Source organism: Poecilia formosa, unplaced genomic scaffold (assembly GCF_000485575.1).
Source record: "Poecilia formosa unplaced genomic scaffold, Poecilia_formosa-5.1.2 Scaffold1, whole genome shotgun sequence".
Classification (NCBI taxonomy): Eukaryota; Metazoa; Chordata; class Actinopteri; order Cyprinodontiformes; family Poeciliidae; genus Poecilia; species Poecilia formosa.
In genome coordinates, this window is record NW_006799940.1 from 2,711,760 (window position 1) to 2,731,009 (window position 19,250).

The 19,250-nt window shown below is 37.0% G+C and overlaps 1 protein-coding gene across 1 annotated transcript in view; it reads right to left on the reverse strand.

The window, feature by feature from the left end:
• The window catches only part of rngtt (RNA guanylyltransferase and 5'-phosphatase), an 83,970-nt gene that overhangs the window by 48,241 nt on the left and 16,479 nt on the right, over positions 1-19,250 (reverse strand). Inside the window, exons 9-10 of the mRNA XM_007545199.2 lie at positions 11,119-11,254; positions 7,762-7,833 (exon numbers count right to left, since the gene is read on the reverse strand). Of these exons, the coding sequence (XP_007545261.1) occupies positions 7,762-7,833; positions 11,119-11,254 (208 nt within the window). The remainder of the gene's footprint in view (positions 1-7,761; positions 7,834-11,118; positions 11,255-19,250) is intronic.

A 19,250-nucleotide genomic window follows, 5' to 3' on the forward strand; every position in this document is an offset into this window, starting at 1 on the left:
ATTTCTTGAATTCTTCTGATTTGTGCTGATTAAATATTGAAGACATTCCCACCAAACCAAGAATTTTTTTAAGTCAAATAATGGAGTAAAATGTGTTTTTTTGTGATCTGCAATGTGATTTATTGGTGGGTATTTTGTATAATATTGTCCAAAATTACTAATGGAAAGCAATTATGTATCATTCATTAATGTTGTCACAGGAAATAACAAATATAGCCCTATGGAAAATTCATTATCTTCAAAATGAAAAGGGGGTTTAAACGTCTTACAACCAAAATTATAAAATGATGTGGAACAATTGCACTTTTACGGCTATTAAACCAATGTATTGCTAATCAATACTCTCTGATGTGTATTGACGGGTTCTGTGTTGGAAAGTGTGAATTGCAGGCATTAGTATTCTGCTCCAGCTCTGTAGTAAAAGGTCATTTCTTTTCTCAAGAGGATTATATTGACTTTAGATGGGAAGAAAAAACCCAGTTTTCCTCCAGTTGGATGTGGAAAGAAATAGCTGATAATTAGCTGGAATTAGATGTTATTACAAGCCTGCAGAGCCTTGTGCTTTACAGACATTAAGCAGGAAAAAACCCAAATAATCTCATAGAATATCAATTTAAATAAATTGATCCCAGTAGGCAGGTAGTCTGCATTTTAATAAGCATGTATATTTACTTTTTCAAATGTACAGCTCACACATATATACCAAGAAAACAAGAAGAAAAAAATGCTGTTGTAAAAATGTCTCTGCTTTTTTGAGAAAATAAAATTTAGATGCAAAAATTGCCTGCATCGACCGATAAAAGAAAGTTTCTGAGAAACATAATAAATGGTAATAATCTCTACGTAATAATCAGATTTTTTTGTTACTTTTACAAGTCTAAATCTTAAGTAAATCCTTTGAGATACACTTTTGCCCATTTATTGTCCTATGAGAAATTCACAAATGTTGCAAAATATGCATTTAAATTGTCCATCTTTGGTCCAAATGAGCTATTGTGGCATCGCTGTAACTAGCTAACATCTGTGTTTGCAAAGGTAGGAGTGTAATTCGCATTTTGAAAAGTAACACACTGATATAGAGTCCGGATTATTGCCTAGAAATTTAGGCAATGATTTGACAATACAACCAGGCACTAAGAATAGAAACGTGAGGAATCTGGAAATAAACATGCAACAATTTATAATCCAAAATTTCTACTTTATATTATTGCATCTGCTAGATGATAGACAAATGTTGAAATCGATCATAACATTTTGATATATCAAGAACCATGTCTTCATGACCTTTAATTTTAGACTGTTTTGACAATGTTGCTTATCAATGTACAAGTCATTTTAGAAAGTTTTCATAGAGAAATCTTTTTAATATAGAAATCATAACTTGCTTGCTTTTCCACACAAGGTGACAGCAGTAACACTACTTTCTCCTGGAGCAACAGCTGGTATCATGTCCCACACATTTAGCACCATCTGTCAGCTGTGTCACCAGGAAAGGACAAGATGTAAGTGTGGATGATTCAAGGCTTGTGTTGTCCATGCCAGCTCAAGAGGAAAACACGGCAAAGGAAAAATCTTGTTAGGGAAACGTCACTGGGGACAGAAGCTCGGTTTCAGTATTAAATCACAGCGACATCTTAATTTATCCGTTTCTGTTGTGATTCTAAGGACCGAATGTGTCTGTTTGGGAGAATATAAATACATCAGGTTTCACAATCATCACTGATTTGAGATGCACTGAGGAAGCGTTTGAGAAGAATATTATTTACCATTTCTGGAAGTATAGCAGTGATTGACATAGTGAATACAAATCTACTCAGACATTCTTTCATCGGCTCTGATATTGACCGATTGGAAACTCGGCACTGACATACATACATGCTGTTTGAATTAGACTTTCTTTGTACGAGTCATTCCCTTGAATGTATAGACGATCATTGACAGATGTGCCAAAACAATAAAGATGAGGATAAGGTCTCGCCCAGAAACTTTCCCAATATTGTGATATAATAAATCAAAACCTAATTTAATTGATTTATATAACAAATGTTTCCATCTAAAACAATAAATCAAGTCATATGGAATGGTGTTTTCACACATTAATAGTCTGATAGTCTGGTAGACTAACTTACATTATTTGTTACACTTTCAGCTGGTGCGATTCACTTTCATTGTGTGTTACTGTCTTTTTGAGAGATGTTCATTTCTATTTCAATTAAAAACAAACTTATGTGATTATTGAAAATAATTTTTACGCCAAAATCCAGAGGTGTGAATAATTTTGTTATCAGCTGTAAAGATGAGACGTTTCAAGATTTGGAGAGGTTTTTAACTGGTGACTCACTGCAAAAAGGCTATTCATATTTTGCAATGAGTCACCAGTGAAATTAACAGTAAAAACTTGTAAAAAGCATGTCAGGAAACATGAAGATTGGACTGGTATTATTGTATCAGCAAAGAGCAGTTCAGAATTTAATAAATGTAAATAAAATATACCTTATTTTCAAAATGTATATACCCTTGTATTAATTTGAAACACTGTGCCTAATCCTAAGTGACATGAAGTGGACAGAAAAGTCCTGTTATAGTCAAATCCCAGTTTACATATTTGAAACACCATTTTGGAGAGAACTTGTCAAAGATAAAAAGTGGGAAAAAAAAAAAAACTAGACATAAAGAAACTCATAAGAGAAAAAAAATAAAAAGAACGACAATAAGTAGCAGAACCAAAAATAAAAGCTGCTTCAGTGCGAGTTTGGGGAGGATAAAGGATTAACTGGAAAGCAGCAGGGAATGAAAATAAGTGACAGTGCTGGGAGTTCTGCTTTCCATATTTTTAGATAAACAGCAGCCCACACTGATGACCAGAATCAACATTGGGACCAATCAACAATATGCTGCCTCACATTAGATGTTCTTTACAAAAATATGTAGACTTTTTGACCATTCCAGGCAAAAAAAAAAAAAAAAAAGCAATTACAGACTCACAGCACCTCCCAACCTGCTTTCCATCTAAAAGCAATATTTTGTGGTATTAAGACAGACTTTCAAAAATGTATTTACACAATTATTCTTCCATGGGAGAGTTTTAATGCAGATAACGGGCTTTTCTTTTTCTAGGATGATGGTTAAAATAAGCTGTGTAGAAAAAAAAAGGCAGCAGTTTAAGAATTCTACTTTATCTTCCCTCTAAGTCTAAAGCGCATAAATCAATAAGTGAGCACCTTCCTCCAAGGCAATAAATAAGAAGAAGCAGACGATTAATGTAAGCTTTTTTATTTTTTATGCTGGGAAAATTAAAGTGTGAACCAGACTTTGAAAACATCACCTGCCTGCAGTTTTATTCTTCCACCTTCCACCTGTGTCTGTGGGGAACAGTTGGTATCTATCTCTCTGGCACGGGATGACAGATTCGTGTTAAAAAAAAATAATAATAATTTAACTAGCAGGTCATAGTTAGAGATTTATGAGTGATCTATCTAGTTACACAACCAGAGATCCTGAGGTGTGATTCTGCTTTTCTATGAGTCACTGCAGCATTGGGTAGGGCTGCCTACGTCTTAAGAGACTTTTTCTCCTTTTTGAAACAAACTCACAAATAGCTCATCCTTGCCTCATCAGTATGTCTACAGACAGCTACCAGTTTCAGACGGTATAGAAATCTCTAACCGGTTCTGATTTATCACAAACCCTTGTTTACTTCAAACACCTCGTTACATTCTTAGTAAATGCAGCACATAAATAAAGGACTGCGGCACTAATGTCATAACATCAGGAAGTTTACTTACATAAAAAGAAGAATGATTACCAAATCATCACCGAAGTGTGATCGTTGCCCTAAAAATAACATAATTCCTTTCATAAATCTCCAAAACTACACCCTGCCGCTAAACATCCAAATGAAATTCAAACACTGGTGTCATAATAACCAGCTACATGCAGACAAAAAAACCTGGCCGCTAACGCTGCGGCCATTTTGCCTCGTCATGAGGAAGAAAATAGATTTTTCCACCAGAGGAGGCAATAACCTGGATATTGCTGGTAGTTACAGAAGACTCACTTATCCATTTTCTAGACCTGTTTAACCATCTACATCTCTGGTTTCTTCAAAGCTAAAATCTTATTTACCATTTCAAGAATCAAACGGTTTTAGTTTCTATGATTTGAGGGCTTGTCTCGTCAGCCTAGGCAACCAGCAGCTGTAGATAACTCAATTACTCTCTGTTTTTCAAAGTTAATACTTTTGCCACCATCAAATAAGGTCATTTTAACAAGACAATCATCAGAGCCTGGTCTCTGTGCGGCACTAAATTTATAATCAAATCTAATCAACAATTGTTTAAAAAAAAAAAGAGGGGTGAACAGCCATATTTTCTGACAGTACCAAGAGTAAGCCCAACAAAAGACAAATAGTCAACTGGACAAATAAATAAGCAACAGAAACAGTGCAAGAAGAATATTCCCCAACTTTTAAAGTTTAAATACAAAAAGAAGAATGAAAATACCAGGAAAACTGGTATTTCTCTGGATAGAACCTATCCAGAGAAATTCAGATTTCTTGAAAAGGTGGCACTCTTGCCACCGGGAACAGCTTTAAGAAAAAGCTACGTTGTTTTTCTTTTTTTAATTTTAAAGAAGTTCATTTCTGGAATTACCATTAGGAAGAAGAGAAGAACAGCAGTTAGGCCGCCCATTTACAATTTATGAATAAACGATGACCTTAAAAACAATAGCTTTAAAAGGTAAACAGTGCTAAGAGAGTAATAATAGGACACAATCATTTTGAATGTCAAAGTTCAGTCTGTGCCATTTCCTCTTCAATAAAATATTGTTCCAGCAGAGAACAGGGAATAGGAATCACTTATAGGAACTGGATTATGTATTAGCTTTTATTACAATCAAAGGTTTATAACACAAAAAAAAAAACAAAGTATGTGGTGAGACAGAGATACAGAGGAAAAGTCTTTAATTTAACTGTCCAGAAAAATAATGTAGCAAACCTCAGCCAGCCTTCCAAGCAGAAGTAACAGGAACTGATTCCAGTAAAGCCCTCCTTAACAGATGACACCACAGTCATGTTGTCATGTGCACTCCTTTCTGTTCAATTGTTAATCAAGCTGATCCAATTATCTTGTCCAATTCCGCACCTAAAGCAAAATTACTTCAGCAACTTGAAAAATAATGAGGTCAATCAAAGTGTCACCATGTGGGCGATGATCAAGTCCAAAACACCAGCTTTCAACAGCGTTTAAAAAAAATAATAAAAAAACGGGAAACGTATGTAATTTCTGTTGTCTTGTCAGCTCCCCCACTGCGGGGGAGATGACAGTGACTGACAACCTTAAAAAACTATGTCTTTTTGTATTCTAGAGATAGAACAGCAGCAGAAAACACATTTGGTGTGAGAGAGTGGCAATCAGGGTTAATCAGATTGAGTCAGTGGAGTCCTAAATACTGGAAATGTTGACAAATAAGAAAGTAAAGATCACTGACTTGGATAAAACTCAACTTTAAGCTGTCAGGAATACTTTCTTCACAGCAAATAAAGTCAAGCTAAAATATGTATTTACTCCCTTACAGACCCTCTTCTGTTTTTGCTTCTTTTTTGTATTCCTTAATGTTTCAGATCACTGTACCAATGCTTTTATTAGACACATGTGAAGGAGCTTTGCCCCTTTTTTCTTGTAAAATTCTTTGATTTCAGCCACAATGGACCATTTTCAAGATTAAATGGCCTGTTTAAAAGGCCAATTATACTTGAATGCCAAAGCAGCTCCATCAGAGTTTAGTCCAGAATTCAAAGAAACTCCCAAATCATTATTTTGTAGTTTCTTTATTAGATGGACTTACTGGTGTGCTTTGGTTCACTGCCCTAAATGAAACATAACCAAAATGAGCTTGAGCTCAAGATCATAAACAGACACAGAGTAGATATCCTCCTTCGGTACAGAGCAAACTTCCTGGTTCCACCAATTTTAAGTTTTCCACCTCCTGAAGCAGAAAAGCAGTCTCATAACATCAAACTACCACCAAAGAGTTTGACTATATTTAATCAGGGAAGTTATATTTATGTGATTCCTTGATTCTGTAGTTGTTGCATTAATAATGCCTGTGGTTGTTGATGAAATCGAACCAAAAATATGTGGCAAATCAAAGTTAATTAGTTATTTATGAAGGGAGGCCATCATATTTGCACAAAGAGCCCTGCTGGTTTGGATATTTTTTTCTCCTTCAATGAATAAAATTTTTTATTTGTTAATTTTTGATTCTAGAATTTTGCTCGATAGTCTGAATCACTTAAACATAACTTTAAAAAGTCTAATTTAAATCAACAAGGGTGCAAATACTTTTACACAGCACTGCAGAATCACTGAACGCAGCGAATGAAGCCATCCATATCCAGAAGCAAACAGACAGCCAGCTTTTCAAGGAGTCATTTTAGGGCAGGCGTCAAACTGGTGTCGTCTTCCTGCAGCTGCATTACTCACCTCTCTCAGGACCGGCCCAGAGTGCCGAGACACGGCCAAACAGATAATGGTTAAGGCCAATAATGGCAAGCAAGAATCAATATAACAGTGCTTTACTGATGGCTCGGTGGGAGTCCCATGGAAATGCTAACCCCTCCACCATCCTGCAGCCATTCCTCTCACCACTGGAGCTTTCATTGAGCCGACTTGCTCATGTGATTCCTCGGATCGATAGAGAAAAAAGGAGATGACAGCAAAACATGATGGCTACCTCCTCCACCCTTTATCTTGAGGTGTTCATTGAGTTCTCTGAAAGGAGGATTGCAAAGGTTTGCCAAGGTCACAATGCGAGCTGCTCAGTAAGTTGACTGAGCGGTATCCAGCCTTTGTCCTCAAGCTGCTAAAATTGTGCAGCTGGAAGTAATAGAAGAGTAGAAACCGTTTTAAATTAAAGGAATGTTTGTTATGCATAAATGCATTCACATTATGCAACGAATAATTATATTACAATTCAAACACTGATGATTCTGACATGCAAAAAAAAAAAGTCAAATTTATTTCAGATGAATACTAAAAAGATTTTGATGATAGATTTTCATAATGGTTTTTAGGCACAGTTCTTCCACCGTACCGAGGAAAAGTCTGGCTTAAATTGCAAATGTTCTTTTTTTTTTTTACCACATTCTGTGACGTTACGATGATAACCTTCACTGCGTTTTATTGTAGTTTTCATGTGATGGACCAACTTATAACAACCCACAAGTATAAACCAAAACAAACAACTGACAAAATGTGGTGAGTATCTGCATCCAGCTCCCATTAGTGAATACTTTGTAAAACCAACTTTTGCCTTAATTGCAGCTTAATAACAATTACAGCTTCTAACGTGAGAAAATTACAGCAGCATCAATATTTTTGCAAGGAGCTCTCTCTCTGTGTGTGTGTGTGTGTGTGAACAGTATAGTTATGCTATCCACCTCATGCTGCAGATTAAGAAAACTACCGTCTCTAAACAAATACTTAGAGCATGGACGCTGCACTGCCTGCTAGATGGGAATTTAATTCTTCAGGATTAATTTATGTCTCTTCTTGACAAACTGAGGAAACCCATGATGCAATAATTCAACATTTCACACACTTTTAACTGCTGACGACAAACCCAAAAGAGCACGAGCTCCTTTGTTTTAAAAAGGGGAATGAGGCAATTAAAGAGTTCCCTCCAATGTGATCTAACACTTTAACCTTGAACATTTCCAGGGGTAGGAGGTCACTCCTCTGAAAAGTGCAGTGTACTCACATTGAATTTGATGATGTCATATATCAAGTAGCGAGGAACTGGCTGACCATTCACCTTGTCGATGATCATCTCCTGTGCAAATAAGGATAAAGGACAGAATCATGATTCAAATTCCTCAAAATAACATTTTATGATAGAGAGGAGTCTTCAAACTGCGAGCAATTTTATTGTCACAACACTGTAAAAGTCCTGTTGACTCAAGTTCTGCAGGATGAGACGCTGGAATCTGAGCGCTCCCCGGAGGACGGACATTCAGGGAAGAGGAGGCCTGCAGCAATGTCAAGGAAAGAGGGTAATGGGGGAGGTGTGTGTGTGTGTGTGTGCATCTATGGTTAAAGCTGTGAGGTAAGAGTCTGGTGAAGAAGACCATGACGCAGAAATAGACGGCTCATTTATTATACAAAGCTCTCAAGCTGAGGTCAGGTGCGGCTGTGCTGCAGGACACTCAGTCGAGATGAGTTTTGAGGAAAACGTTACACAACTGAGTGACAAAAACAAAACAAAAAAAAAACTGTCTTCACTGCTGAGCAAACGTAAGAGGAAGAAGGACTGCAGGCCTCAATCAAACAATACTCAATGCAGAGATTGAAATGATAAACAGCATTCCTGTACTTTAGATGAAGGGAAAAACTTATCATTAATTGTAAAGTTCAAAAGTTGGTGATATAAAAAGTTAGCAGTAAGTTTTAGTCAGAAGAAGCTAATAAAATCCAAGGCCATATGCTTAAAATTTTAAATCAGAAGTGGAGAAATTTTCTCTGAAAACAAAAAATGTCAACTGCTCAAAATGTGTCTTCTATTTTTTTATTTTTGTTTGAAAGGCTTCAGAAAGAAATCTATTATCTAGCTTCACTATGTTGGTGATCGGGATCAGAAAAATTAGTATACTGGTTAATATGTATAAAAACGCTCTGATAGTATAATGTCACATTTAAGCAATAATTTGAGATACTGTGGATGCACTTCAGTATTCTATAATCAGACCATTCAGATTCAGGAATTAACAGATCGACGGGCTTTCAGATCGGAACATAAAATGAAAGAAGAACTTTGGCTGCTTACTCCCAGCAAGTGATGAGCTGTTTCTTGATGTAGCGAATAAGAATTATTGTCTAAACGATGGTAAATAGGCATGTATTCATAAACTGATGGATGCATAATGAACATAGGCACAAAGTGACGGTTGGAAGCACAAATTGGTGGATGGATGGAAGGAAGCACGGACAGATGGGTGGGCGGAAACAGTCAGATGGAGGAATGGTTGAACAAAATGATGATGGATATACAAATTGGATCAACAAATCATAAATATTTTTATATTTATTATGCGTAGAAAGGAAAAGATGATAACTTGGAATATGAATATTTATCAATGTTAAATCTTCTTTTCTCTATACTTGTCCTTGGAAATCATCTAAACCAATTTCCTGATTTCTCCTGACTTTGTAAGACTGTGTAGGAACTGTGTGCAACTCAAGCACATATATTACAGGAGATTTGACCCAAACAGTGCAGACAGACATATTTCAATTTATTTCATTCGATTTCTGTGCAGTAGGTTGTCAAACCAACCTGCGATATTATTTAAAAAAAAAAGACAGAAAAATTGCAGAGCACCTGCTGTTCTGTCTACGTGAAGAAGAACACAACAGTGAGCCACACCAGTGCCTCATCTGCCTTCAGTGCACACCAACAGGCTGCAAAATTGCAGGGAAAACATTGGACAGTGATGACAGATGGTTAAATTTACTTGCCAAATGTCGTTTGGAAATGCGGGGCCCTTTTGAAATCTTTTTCCAGCTAACGTTTCTCTGCTGCAGGAGATTAGTCTGCTTTAGAGGAGCACAAAATGTTTCATTTCAGCATCCGACTAAGCTGCTGAAATTGACGCTGTTTTTGATCAGAGATGAAAGCAACTACGCATCTAAGGTAAGATGAGCAAGGCAATCAACTACAAGTAAAAAATATATATACGCATTGTAAATATTTACCAGAATTACAACACTATTTACTGTTACTCTCTTTGACTGCTGTAGCACTGGCTCAAAATATGCAACAATTCTCTGCAAAAGCCTAAACTTGCTAAATAGCTTTCAAATAATTTGATAAGTCTAAGTGAGAACAACATGTAAATTCTAGGTGGTGTATGTTTTATGAAGGCAGCTGAATATTTAATAAGGTTTGCCAAAACCAGACTGGTGGAGAGGAGAAATGAAGTAAGGAATCTGTCAGCCCCTGTGTAAAGGCTGAGGGGGAGAAATGATGCAACTGCAGAAGCTGCCATCACTGTGCATCTGGTGCACTGAACCACTGCAAAGACAGGCAGCAGCAAATGCAGGCAAGGAAATCCACCAGGAATTTAATCTACAAGGCGGCCTAATTCAAAATCTACACTAATAATAAAGTTAAGATCATCAAAAAGCAAGTAGAGATAAAGATCATCGTCATGAGCCACAACTGAAACTGCAGACAAAAGAAAAATCCGGTTTTCCCACAGCCCCTCATAGACAGCCGAGGACAGCCTCTACAAACCGAGAGCCAGAAGCATCAACACATGAATAAACAGGAGTCAAAACAAAGCTTGTGGCAACATAAAAACCATCCGTGCAGCTTCTTCAAATGAGCGGCAATATACACTGCAATTAGATGCCCCGCCTGAGTGTGGAAGCTAAAATTCACCACATTAGTCCGTAACTGTACAGCAAATAGGAGGCTGTTTTGCATAAAACAGTAAAACACAGGAGAAAAAAATTAAAGCAAAGCACAAAAAAAAGAAAGACAGAGAGTGTATCTCTCATCTTCTCATTCGTTCCACTAAACACAAACAAGTGCAGGTAGTTGTCATTGAATTTCTGATGACGAGTAACCAATTTTCTCCCTTTATTCACAGAGGAAGAATAAAATGACTCATAAGTGTGCACCTGCTGCTTTGGGAAGCTGCGTAACCTGCGCATCGCAAACATGTCGGTGGAAGGCTGGCCCTGATATTCCAGCAGGAGTGGAAGCCACAGAGGCTCCCAATGCACAACAGAGTGTTGCAACAAAACACACACACACACAGGAAACTGTGAAACAATTAATGAGCAATTTCTCCAGAACACGCGTGATCATGTTCCTGTCACCCTACTGCCTTTGCAGTGACACATGCTTCACATGCTTTCACCTAAGACTTGCAAAATGGAGACAATTTTCTGCAACACTGAGCACCGGGTGCATTCTTTACCAATGTGGAATGGACATGCAGGCTCGAGTCAGGAACTGGGAAAGTGAAAGACGACCCACAGAACATATAGCAATTTAAAAATCAAAATGAGCACACGAATATGTAAGGGGGGAAAAAAAAAAAAGCCTCCTCACCCCATCCAGTAGAGTTTTGGATAAATGAACGCGTAGATCCTTCCGGAACGGGAACTCGAGGTTTGCTATGTGGAAGACTGAGTTGTCCCTGTCGATCATGAAAACTTCATTTTTTCCGTTGATCAGCATCATGTACCTGTAAATAATGAGTTAGCACTGTTATATAGTTACAATTATGAGGGAACAATAAACTAATCGTATTTTGAAATGGATAACGTTACATTAGACAACCTAACAGGAGGATGTTTAGTTAGTTAAGCACAAAAAAACACATCTTCATTCTTCAAAAATTACATTAACAAGCTTTTTTATATATATAAAATGGCTAACCCTTTTGCACATATCCAAGACATTTTAAGAATCCATTTGAGTTGGGAAAAAAAACTATTTTTTTTATAAATCACTATTATTTTGATCAAAATTTAAATCATGAATATTCAACATAAAACACAGAGTTCAGAAACATGTTGTACTTCTATTACACAAAGAACAACTAAGGGTATGCTTAAAAAAACAATGTGTCCAGACAGACCACTTTTAATTACAAAATACCAACAAAGCAACCACTTTTGCTTTTATCTAGCTGAGCTGTGTGCAAAAACTGAGCAATTAGGAGCAGTATCTCAACAAAATGAATCCATCACACCACACCAACTTTTACAACCCACTTTCCACATAACCACCAGGAGGTTTATCCTAAAAAAATAGTCCTATCTTAGTCAAGAGTACTTATAGAAATATTTAATATCTTGAAAAGCAAAAATAAATTATTCTCATAAAAAAAAAAATGTCTTCAGCAAGTTGTGAGCATTGACAGAGGTCCAAATACAGCTAATCCCTGGCAGGACTTCCCAGGTACAATAAGAACTAATTAAAAATAACTAAATGACATCCAAAAAGTTTCTCCAGCACAGTCGACTGTGAGAAAACATACACAGGGAGCACTGAATAAAAACAATGTACTGTCAGAGTCTTTTACCTATGTAGACATTACATATCGCTGAGAAGTCTTTTACCCCTAACACATCTCTCTACTTTTGTTACACTCAAATATCTTAGATCATCAGCATTTTTAACAGCAAAGAGAATCTGAATGAATAGAAGTAGTAGTTTTCAAGGGGTGCCTCTCATTTCAGAGGATGAAAAGAAACTATCTGCACCAACATGGATCTACTTGAAAACGGTGTTACTTCCTTTGGTAAATGACAAAGTAAGCTCAGCTCAGTTCACAATCTACACCCAGACCTGACTATTGACAATCCACAGAGTTGAGAATCACTTCAATAGAACCTGTCTGAAAACGTTAAATTGGTTAAAAGCTCTCAAAAGCTAAGAAAGTCAAGAACAGATTAAAAACGTCAATCACCTTTCTCCGTCTGCAAAGGGCTCCAAACCTTCATGACTGCAGCGAAACACAGTGAGAGTCAGTATCTACTAATGTAGAAAAAAAAACAAGACCAACATCTAGAGCGCTGCAGATCTCACTTGCCTCTGTTATGATTTGTGTTTATTATTCACAGATTAGGCAAAAATGGCATCCAGATGAGAGGTCTGGGGCAAAACCACTGCTAACGAATGAGGAAAAAATGGTTTCCACTTAGATTTACCAAAAACCAACCAGAAAATACCCAAACTATTAGGGAAATATTCTGTGAACTGATGAGACAAAAGTAAACATTTATTTCAGGGTGTGTGTCCAGTTACACATAGCTCAAACTAACAGCATTTCACAAAAACATCACACAACAGTCAAACATGAGCTATGTTTTCATCCAATCTTCTTGCAAGTTTTGAGCAAACTTTTAAAATGTCGCAAAAAACAGAAATGCTAATTTGGCCCGTTTCCATCCACTGATTTGGAGCAAATCAACCATGCTGTGCAAAGTGTAATTTCATCAGATGTTGGCGCTAAGAATAGCTATTATAAACAATATCTGTGGCAAAAGCATTTTTGGGCTGTGTTTGTACGAAAATGAAAACATTTTTTTTTTTTTAAATTCTCTTTCAGTCCTTGGAGCTTTAAAATCGAACCGGTCCATGTTAAACTAAAATCAATTTTATTCCATATTTCCATCTTGTTTAAAATAAATGAATTTAGAATAGAGGAAAATGAAGTGAGGAAGAAAGGCTATTACTGGAAAATTACTTTTTCACCCGAGTAAGCCCCTCTGAGAGACTCAGCAACATAAGATCGGTGACTGTTAAAAATATCTCCAGAAATAAACCATCTTACCAGTGTGGGGTCACGGTAAGAACACTCGAATAGTGTTAATTTGATTCTAGTCTTCCTGGATCCATGCTGCCAGTGCATGAAGCATCGAGACCCTTTACACTTTCATATTTGATATTTTTCTGCATGGTTCTTTCAGTACAATATGAGGCTGTCATATGAAGGAAAAGTTGTAAATAACCTGAGTGTACACTTTAAGTGTGAACTGATTTTCTACTCTTTTTTTTTTATCTTCAACTGGGAAAGTAATCAGGTAAAATCTCTTATTACATAGAGCCGATCTGTTGAGTAAATACCCCATCTGGACAATTGTCCTCTAAGTTACATAAAACCGAAATATAATTTCAAGGACGTCAAATTAAATTAACTGATGTTACGGTACAGCGATTAATCAATATTATTTCAGTTTTTATAGAGGTTTTATTTTGTTTACGTAATCATCATTGAGCCATTTGTCTAAATCCAAACAGCTAACACCGAAGATAAAACACATGATCAGTGAAAACCTGACAGGCTTTAGTGAAATCCAGAGAGACCGGAGTGTAATCAAACTGTTCATCCAACTGTTTATTACCTCAACAACTGATTACTAAGTCAGGAAACACTGTACACAATAGATGCGAGTAAAATCCTTGATCCTTCCTTCTGTTCATTCACAGAGAGGAGCAGAAAGGCTGAAACGCTCTTAAAAAGTCAGCCCTGCTGCCTTTGTTTTCACTAAAAAACCGCCTTCAATAAATCTATAAACTTTAAAGACTAAGAGGTCTTTAACCAGAAGAATTGGTTTTAATATATTTTTTTATTGTTTTATCTCGTATTGTGAATACAGCTGTAATATATTATTTGTAACAATGTTCTTGAGTAACCACTGAACTGCACACGACGGACCAAAATCACTGCAGTTTTATCTTCATAACATTCCACCACAGGATGGCTAACAATCTGAATGCAGCTGACTAAAATAGATCAAGTTAAATGAAACGCAGAAAACAAGTAGTGGAAGTTGAGTTTAGTCAGGGTCAACACCAATCTTTTAAAAATGCTTTGAAGGAGATCCAGATCAGGTGCTTGAGTGATCAGGAAATCAATATTGTAAAACGTACGTTAACTAGACACAATACTTGACAATATGGTGGCCAATCACAAAAGCTCATTTAGTGTTGATTCAACTGTGTTAGAGTGAAGAATGGCACAGAAATTAATTCCTAAATGTGACAACCAAACTCTACAACTCTTGCTTTAACCACAGTCGTAAAAACGTCACATTAAATCCTAAATGGACTAAATTTGTAGATTGCCTTTCTAGTCATGTAACTGTAGGTACCTGGAATCAAACTGATAACTTTCTGAGTGCAACTACGACAGCTAGTGCAATTTATCTGTATAGTATTGTTCATCGTGAGGTAGGGATACAAAGTAGTTACACTAAAGAGCTTGTACCATCATATTTCTCTCCAGAATTAAAAGTGCATTTAGATTTAAATTCACTTATGAGAAGACATTGAACATTATGCTAATTATCAACATTACATCATTGAGTGGCCTGTTTACTTAGTCCAATGCAGAAACGTCTTTGAGATGCTGCAAGTAGCTATTTATTTGTTCATTAAGTGACATGGAGTGGGTTACATTTAACTGTATTCAAGAGTAAAGAAGATGTGTTTTTTTAAAGCCATCTTTAAACGTGTAATTAAGAGGAGCTGGACACTGTCCCTAATTTGCTTTTATGAAAACATTGCGAACGTGTGTGTACTAATTAGAGTTCTGGTTGCTACAAATCACACATAGTGGTGTTTGAACTACTTTTGCCAGATTGCATTTTATTTCCAAATAAACTTATTTTTGTGCCTGGCTAGTATATTAAAAGATACTATAGGGGATTTTTTTTTGTAATCATACAAGAGAGAAATTTCAAGAGTGCAATTTATCTATAGTATTTGCAGAATAAATTAAGGTTCAATTTATATCTTTACATTTTTCTTGCTTATTATCCAAGACAAAAGTAGAACAAGCACTTTTCAGTTTAAGGCCAATTGTGATTACGCAAGGTTTTTCTATTCAATAAATGTCACAATAATGAGATTCTTTTAATAGCGCATTTTATTAATTACTTTCTTCAAAATTGGTCAAGTTTATTTGTACAGCACATTTCAGCAACAAGGTAGTTTAAAATACTTTACATGATAAAAACATAACACAGCAACCAATTATGAAACAAGCATTTCAAATCATCACGAATAAACATCATCAAATATATTTATAAATGTTACTATTGATCAAAAGCAACTCTTGTTGCTGTTTTTAGTCAGCGTTTCGGCTGTTTTGCAGTTTTCTGGAAGTCTGTTCCAGATTAGTGGAGCATAAAAGCTGAATGCTGCTTTCCGTGTTTACAGTTTGACCTCACTGGAGGAACCACTATTGATGTTTCATAGGTTTATGCTTCTTTATCACACTGAAACAAAACTATTTTGTGGCTTTAACAAATGAGAGCATTTATATAAGTAGAAAATGTAAAGCAACATTTAATGGTGTGCAAACTGGCAGCTCTGACTCTGTAAAAAATAAAAAAAGTACACCTTTAAGAAAACACAGGCAGATGACAGAGATGGACAGATTAACGAGTTCCCCACAGACGCAGCGTTGCATTTCTCATACCTGCTGTGACTCTCCACAATTGTAGCAAAGGGATTAGGTGTAATGAATGTGTGACCAGTACCAGCTGGTTGAGAAACGGAAAACTCAAAAAGATGCCAAATATAAGTGCAATAGGGAAGAGATTCTCAAACATAAAGGCTTTATGCTGTGTTTTAATATGGGAATATTGTCTCAATTAATCTATTGCTTTACAATTAACAAAATACAATATTTTTAAAAAAATCACCACTCACCGTCCAAGATAATATACAACATTCATTTTCAATATTCTTGACATTTTGAAAATTGTCAGCTCAGTATTTTTTGAAAAGAACTTTCAAACGAGAGAGAAAAACCATAATCAGAGCCGACACTCTATAGACTTAATTTCAGGACACATAGACGGCATTTGATGCTCTTGTACTTTAAGACGAAGTCAGGTGTTGCAAAGAAGTCTGTTAAAGTAGTGCAGGACGTGAACAAGGACGGCGTTCAGTGGTGAGGTGTGTGGTAAAAGTAAAACAGATCGTAAGTGTGGAACTGCATGAGACAGATTAATAGGTCAAAAAGCACTGCTCATAGGTTATGATGTTTGCTGATGACATTGTAATATGTGGTGAGAGTAGGAAGCAGATGGAAAATACTCTAGAAGTATGTGTGGGTGGGTGTTTTGGAGAGAAGAAGGTGAAAGCAAGTAGGAGCAGGAGAAAATTTGTGCAAATAAGATGAAAAACAGGTGGAGCTGTAAAATGTATTAAAGCAATTGAAACAGCAGGCATTACTAAGAGAGACACACAAGAACAGACAGCAGGCAGGGTGTATAGAGACAAGAGAAAAGGGTTATTTGTGACAGAGAGGTGTCTGCAAGAATAAAAGGAAAGGTTTACAAGATGGTAGTAACACCTGTGCCAATGTGTGATTTGGAGAGGGTGAAACTAACAAAAAAAAGACTGTGGGTGAACCTGGATGAGCTGAAAAGGTTTAGATCTCCACTGGGAGTGACCAAAACAGACACAACAAGAAATAAGTGCATCAGAAGGGCAACTCGGGTCGAGCAATTTGGAGATGAACTTAGAGAAGCAAGGCTGAGATGAGTTGGACATCTGCAGAGGAGGGAGTAACAGATGAACAGGAGAGAAAAAGGTTGAATATGAACTTGGCAGGGAAAGAGGAGGAAAAAAGGAAAAGTAGAGAGAAGGTTCCTGAATGTAGAGAGGAAGGATTTGCAGGGAAGCGATGTGAGACAGGAGAGACAGTGTGATAAAGACACCCCTAAAGAAGCAGAAGGAAAGAAATAAAGGGATCCTAAAATAAAAACAAATTTAGGGTTTAACTTCAAATTGATAAAGCTTTAATATACTAAATTAAATGCATATGGACAATAGTATTTTAGGCCAAAAAGGCATTTCAAACCACCTTTAAATTGGGGTTAAAAGAAGCAAAAAAAAAAAAAAAAAAATACAATAGCTGTAATACACAACAACCATAAAAAAAACTTTTTGGACTATCTACCTAAAAGTGTGTTAGTCTCTCTTTTGCTGAATTCATAGCTCGTCAAGGCATGAACTCCATAGGACCCCTGAGGGTGTGCTGTGGTACTAAATGTTAGCAGAAAATCCTTTAAGTCCGGAGGTGAGGCCATCACGGCATCCAGCAGAAGTATGATTGGATTGGGATCTGGGGAGTTTGGAGGCCAAGTCAACATGTCAAACTTCTTGATCTCCTCAAACCATTTTTTTTTTTCATTTATGGCAGTTTCATTGTACAGTTGAAAGAGATCACAGGCATCGAAAACAGCAAAGAGACTTTGACTGATGTGCACCTATGCAGCCTCATACTCAACACAGTGTTTTCTGGCATCTTTCAATCAGATCCAACAGTTTCAGTTGTTTTCCCACCCATGACCATGTCGCTGCACAAGGGGAACAACCCATAGAAGTCATCTAGGCATCACAATTTGGCCCGTGTCAAACTCACTCAAATCTTTGGGCTTGCCCAATTTTCAAGCTACCAACACACTAAGTTTGAGGCCAAAATGTTCACCGAACATACTCTACCCTAAAGGTAATGAAGCAATTATCAGTGTCATTCGCTTCTCAAGTCAGTGGTTAGATTATATAAAAAAGATGTTTCTTCAACCCAAAACTCTAAGTATTATATACTCTTAAAAAGTGTGCATTTCAGTGAGTAATGTGAAGATGCGCTTTTACAAAATAGCTTTAAGACCAGATTACCAAAGGTAGCATATCGTTGTAACAAGTCAGTAAACGACATCACTACTTTTCCTCCAGTGCAGGTAGATGCCACTCCCTTTAGAGTTAACAATCCTTTTAACTGAGTATTATTTAAAGGAAATCCAATAAGGCTATGCCTATAACTTAATTATTCCCTAGTGCTTCTAAAGGATGTTTGTCCAGAGAAGAGGCTACTCAGTTAAGGGTAAAGAGAAGAGTTCAATATCCCACCGTCTTACAGTATCTGCGAGAAGAATCAAGTGTGGGAGGAGAAGAAGAGGAAAAATAAAGAGCTGGCCAGATATTGCTGCACTTTTCAAGTAGACATGGTGATCGCAAGATTGAGCAGGGTGAAGAAGAAGAAGAAAGAATGCAATGTCTGCACAGCTCAGTTTAGGCAAATCATAGTACACACCAACGGGACAATCTCCTTTTGAAAACGGATAATGGGTTTTATGTCACAAAATGACTAATGGCTCAAAAGATCAAACAGGCTGAGAGCCACAGCTGAGAAGATCTGTCATCCAGTATGGACACAACAGGTCTGAGCTGAGCAGAAGTGGTTCCCCTGCTGTCTAATTGGCCAGTTAGCCATGGGTAATGTTGTCAAGTGCTCAGAAGAAAAAAAAAAAAGAAAAAGAGGAAGACCATTAGTTCACTGCTACTCCCTGTGGCCGTCCTCTTCATCCCAGTTTCACCTGATTCATCTCTTCCCCACTTCTCCGAAATAATGTTCACAGCAGAAACTGTAACCGACAAATCAGGAAACTATTAAATGTAATGTGCTCTTTTATGCACACAAGTGTAGGTCCGTTCGCCCCTGCCTCTTCCTCTTCCGTTTCTGTCTCCCTGTCCTCTCTGATGGACGCTGTGAGGCTTGGATTTTATTCCTACACCCTGAGCCATGTCCCCCAAGCTCTTTAGCCCTAATGAGGCGTAGACGGCTGGAGCGCCAGCTTTGCTAGTCCAGTCCTGCGGCATGACTGACAGCAGCCGAGCTTCAGGGGAGGGCTTAAATCAGATCCAAGGGCTTT